The following is a 5,790-nucleotide window of genomic DNA, read 5'->3' as shown; positions in this document are numbered from 1 at the left end:
TGCTTTTTACTTTACTTTTATGCCACCCAGTCAGCTTTTACTGCTATCGATCGATCTATCTGTTCTACTTCATTTTTCTTGGAAGGTGACAGTGACCACAGGGCAGCAATATTTTCCCATCATTTAGAGGGAGGTTAGACGTGGTCGATGCCAAAGTGCCACAGTGGAAGTTAGACAAAGCTGACTGGCCCTGTTTCACTTCTCTCTCTGAACTTGATCCTGCAGTCGTCTGTCTGCCATCTATAGATGACTATGTGGAAGTAGTGACTGACTGAATCATAGCGGCAGTTGCTCATTATATTCCAAAAACCTCGACACGTTTTCCATAGTATCCTCGTTCATGGTAGAATCCTGCCTGCCAACGAGCACAGAAGGCTCAAAAACAGACCTGAGATATCTCTCAATGCTATCCCTCTCTTTCTAGCCATGTACTTTATTAGTGGGCCCGAGCCTACGCTCGACAGGTCAGGCATCAAAGCCAGAAGGAAACTTGGATTAATTTCACATCCAGAATCTCAGTTCCAAAGTTGTCTGGGAGACGATTCGGAAAGTCAGTGGGAAGTATGCTTCCCATCCCAGTTCCATTCTGCTCTCAGATGGCCAAGAAGTTGTTGACATCTCTGATGCTCTCGGGGAGTCTTTCTCCTATTACTCCAGCACTTCTGTTTCCTCTCCTGTCTTTTTGACCACCAAGTCTCGGGCAGAGCGATCGCCTCTTTCCTTACTGGCCGACTATAATTGCCCCTTCACACAGGTGGAACTTAAATTTGCTCTTCATCGGTCTGGCAGTACATCAGTTGGACCCAATGATATCTACTACGAGATGCTGCGCCGTCTTTCTCCTGTCTCTCTTGCTATTTTTCTGGTACTTTTTAACTGGATCTGTAAGAGAACTTTTTCCCAGTTGCTTGGCGCCAGGCTATTGTTCTACCTTTCTCTAAGCCAGGGAAGGATCCCAAGATTCCTTCAAACTATCGTCCAATTGCTTTGACTAGCTGTATCTGTAAGGTTTTGGAGAGGATGGTTAGTGCACGTCGAAAATTATGTTCCTGGAATCAAATAACCTCCTCTCGCCCACCCAGTGTGGTTTTGGTCGACAACACTCCACTGTGGACTGTTGACTGAATTAGCACACAAAAGCAAAACCATGGGCTTGATATTTGTAATAAAAATAGCAATGGACTAAAGAGGTTGGTTTTCACGTTCTTCCTAATTACGGGTTTCAAATCAGTAGCGTGTAAAAATTGTATATTAATCTAATTTCTGTCTGTCACACACCGCTGTTCAGGAGGCCTTTTTTCAATATAAGAACATGCTAGCAGAGTTGGACATGATCACAGACAAAAGTCTATCCAAAACATCATTTAATGTTACGATGACGTTGAAAGCTGCCGAAGCAATGAAGCTGAAAGGTATAACACTCGTGATAAAAAAATCAAATTAGACTGAAAGTGTTTGTTTTCCCCACATTCTTCTTAATTAGCCCATAGTGAATTTTTACACACCACTGGTTTGAAATCCTTAATGAATTGATTAAGAGAAATCTTACAAAAAACGAAAACAATTGCGGTCTAATTTAATTTTTTATCTCTGGTGTTACGCTTTTGGTTTTGTTGCTTCTCCAGCTTTTCGCGATTAACAGAATAACATTAAAAGAAAAACTATGTGCAGTTTTAAGCCGTTGTCAATTCAATACGAAGCCAATAAATTAAAGATAAATATTTTATAGAAATCAGTGGAACTTTTCTTATAACATTTTATTTCCGATATTCACGAAAAGCTACACAAGTGCAACCTGCGCTAGCCATTCCGAATGTTTTACTAATTAGCTAGGCCGAGGTCTTGTTTTCCATTTAATTTATTTATGAAGGTGAACATATCTGTTATCAAAATTTTAAAAAGTCACATTCACTTGAGTTCGACACAGTTATACCGGCTATGGGATGCCCCGACTTTATTCTTGATTTGTCACACATTGCCCATGATCTTTCACCTTTTGGTGTTGCTCACCTTTAACGTGAAGAGTGTCACTGGCGAATTCATTAGTCTACTACTGTGTTCTCTAATAACCCCAGTTATGTAGAGGTGTACGAATATCTGATGGTTATGTTCTCCCAATTCTAACTTATGGAATGGCGTAGATGACAAGTACACCCTGGAAAAATATACTCTATTGTGCAAAACATATTAGTTAGTTCTCTCACTCTTATTCAGTTTCCTCCAAATTTAGAAAAACTCATCAGCTAGAGAGTGGTGTTGTCTCTTGTTCTTTGTACACGTTGATTGAGTTGCGTTTGTCTGTGTCTTGTGTTATTTTGGGGTTAATAAAACTTATATACAGAGTATTTCCTTCAACTCAGGAACGTCTGCAATTCAGATTAACTCTGCAATACTTATTTTACCAAACCCGTTGTTAGAGCGACAACTATTAATACCTGAAGGTTATCAGTAAGCCTATGAATACCACACCCATAAAAGAAACACGAAAACAACAACATTAATGAATAAACTTTCTCAATGAAGTTTTTTAAAGACTGTATATTTAAATTTCTAGAAGAAAAATTAGTTTTTAAAGAAACGAGGTTTAAGTAGCAGCCATATTATTATATCATCAATGTGTAGATCTCTGCCTCTAGCCATTTTGTTAAGGGAAAAAACTGTCTTTAATGAAGACCAGAATCACACATGATTAGCAAATCTACGTTTTATTGATACAGACAAAAAGCCAGACAACCTATATTTAAAATGTTTTAATAATTTGTTTTATACTTTACATACATAACAAAACTACAAAATAAATTAAACTTTTGACCAATTATGTATATAATATATATATATATATATACATAGTGATTAGATTTTTATCCATCACACTGAAAAACTAGTCTTGACAATTTCATTTTAATAACCATTGAATGATTTAATGAACCATTCCAAACCTTTATAATAGTATACAGTACAAAAATATTAATATTTTGAGACAATATTTCTTGCAAGTTTGTAAGAGTAAACGCAATCCACTTTTGATGATAGTGAAAAGAAAATGATTTCTGTTATATCTACATCATAAACGAAACTTTTATATCAAGAACACAACTTTTTATCGACTTACAGTGTATAATAAGAAACATGTATTATATTTTTTCTTAAGGTGACTTAAAACTTTCAATTTTCTATGCCAAACACAGAAACTCATTTATGTAAAAGTGTATACAAAATTTCTTAACAAATAATGCCTTTTTAAACACAGCGTAACATTGAAAAATTGAGAGTTAACCATCGTTATTTAGGGTACAACATAGAACTTTCCCTTTAGTGTAGTCATTGACGAAACATTTTATGTCTTTTTAACTACTGTATTTTTAGCAGCGGCACAGCAGCTTATAGAATGTCTCTGAGTTGTTGTTTTTTTCAAGTACAAACTTATAGCTCATAGTTCCATCTCTGTGATAGCGATATATGGATGAATGGCCCATCCTTATAGTTCCTGTTTTCAACGCCAGTGGTGTTCTATTAGCTCTGGTTATGAACTATTGCAATGTAATTTCCTCTTCAAGTAGACTTTTTGAAATATAGTGAGACCAATGTTGTTCCACTCCTCTTCACGTGCTTCCCAAACTCCATGAACCGTACGCTGATGACGATGTCCAAGAGCTCTTTTAAGCAACCCAAACCACAGAATTTCATAGGAAAGATCTTTTGATGGCATAACATGAATATTTGTTTATACTTAAAACTTACAGATGAATATCGTGTTGACTTGAATATGTAGTTAGATGCTTTAATTGAATGGAACCATACTTTATTTACATCCGGTCTGTGCAAAAGGTATTTTCTCGCAGAACAGTAGTGTCAGCGTGTTAGTTTGGTAGTACAAATAGTTTGTCATGGCATATTTGTTGGATTTCTTGATTTTTAACTTACAACTATATCTTTGACCCGCCACATCTCTAAAATATTGGAAAACTTTCACTATATGTTCTGCGACATTTTAAAATATTATATCACTTGCAGAACGATAATAAATTGCCGCACTGTTGCAGACATTTAAGTAAAAGATACTTCATCCAATGTGGCTTCATACTTCCATTTGTGACATGCAAATACTAGTCCTACAGCATGTATTTAGGACTACAAGAGCGAAATAAAGCCGTGTTCACAAACTTCTTTCGAATAACATAGTCGAAAAGAAAAGAAGGTGATTCGATTTGTAAATTGTTAAGATACGTTGTGAACAAACCACTATATTTCTGATGGAAACTTATTGTAAACTTAAAATGTAAAATCATACAGTAGTTGCAAAGTTGAAGGGAATAACTTGTACAGGGGTTTTGTTTTTAGTATGTTTAGTTGAAGTCAGTTTTTAATACTGAAATTACCTTAATCAAGATTTAGTACTCAGCCTTGATTAATAATATAAGGTGAGACATGAATTCGCATCATTTTTGTGTAAAGTTGCAAGCTTTTGCTTTGGAGTTGAGTATTAAGCTTTACAGAATAAGCTGTGTTGACAGAAAAGTTTTTTTTTTACATTATGTAATTTTGAACTATGTATAAGCTTTTTGAGCATGAAATACAAACTTTAACTATTATATATAACGAATGTAACAGGTAAATGACAAAGTAGGTACATAAAGTGTGACTACAGTTTACACAGGAGATTAATCAAAATGCCATATACACTTGTTTAAATACCCAAGCACTAACTGCACTTGGAAAACTAAGCTAAAAATATAATTAATTAGAGTTGTCATAAGACATTAGTATTAGGCCTATAATATTTTTCAACACTGTCCTGCAGAGTTTTTTTTCAGAATAGTTTTTTATTTCCTTGACTGAGAATAATTTCAGCTACTCCATGTTAAGATGAACACCAGACGTGACATTAAAGAAAGCAGAATAAGAATTACGTTTTCTTGTCAAAAATAGTTAAACATCATGTGAATTATATGAAGTCCTATTACTTCAGGTTTCACGAGCAGTATGTCTCTTCGTCTCAATTTATTGTAACTAAATCACAGACTTGCTCTAGGAAAGGAGTGAATGGTCCATTCCCTATTGATTGGTTACAACAGGTTTCAGGGCTACTTGCTTGCTACTTTGTATATAGTTAGGGCGATTCTGTAGCCACAATTTGGCACATCAATAAAAAATCTCACATAAAAGTAGCCTCTGGCCTTATGGTTTTATACAGTTTTTTTCAGTAATTTTAATATTTTTCTCTTGTTTCTTGTTTTTTTCACAGTTTTAAACATTTTATGCACACTGACGTATTCTATGAAATGATACACAAATCACTTTGGTTTATGAATGAATCTCAATATTAGATAGCCCATTATTCGAAACACTGCCAGAAAAGTCACCAGGATAAAAGTATTGGCCCACAGAGGGAACATGTTACCTCCTGGATTAGCGATATCTTCTACTGGAATAAATGAAGACCTACCGGAACGACAAACTTCAAACTGGGAATTCGATGTTGCACACCTGAAACACGTAAATGTTGTCAAAATTATTCTAATGAACAAATCACTTTCAAACAAAAGCAGGCACTTTTGTTCTGGATTTGAATTTTTTGTATGATATAGAATTAACTCATTTGTAACTGCAATTCCCATACAAAACGTTTTGGAAGAATAAAATTAGATGTTTTTAATGAACTCGGAGAAATAAAACATGTAACAGAAAAACAAAACATTACGTTATATTAATTGACAAATTCGATGACGAGGAACCCACTTTGAGACTAATAATGCTTGGAGACGGCTTGAATGTGTAATGAAGAAAAAC

At 35.0% G+C, this 5,790-nt stretch overlaps 1 protein-coding gene across 1 annotated transcript in view; it reads right to left on the bottom strand.

Annotated features, from left to right (window-relative positions):
• Window positions 1-5,289: 5,289 nt before the first annotated feature.
• The window catches only part of LOC106468540 (ABC transporter G family member 21-like), an 81,743-nt gene continuing 81,242 nt past the window's right edge, over window positions 5,290-5,790 (bottom strand). Inside the window, exon 16 of the mRNA XM_022396876.1 lies at window positions 5,290-5,487. Coding sequence (XP_022252584.1) covers window positions 5,295-5,487 — 193 coding nt within the window. The 3' untranslated portion in view covers window positions 5,290-5,294. The remainder of the gene's footprint in view (window positions 5,488-5,790) is intronic.

The sequence above is a fragment of the Limulus polyphemus genome, unplaced genomic scaffold, assembly GCF_000517525.1.
Source record: "Limulus polyphemus unplaced genomic scaffold, Limulus_polyphemus-2.1.2 Scaffold3048, whole genome shotgun sequence".
In the NCBI taxonomy this organism is placed as follows: Eukaryota; Metazoa; Arthropoda; class Merostomata; order Xiphosura; family Limulidae; genus Limulus; species Limulus polyphemus.
Note: the sequence above shows the minus strand (reverse complement) of the source record. Positions and strands in the feature narration are given on the sequence as shown.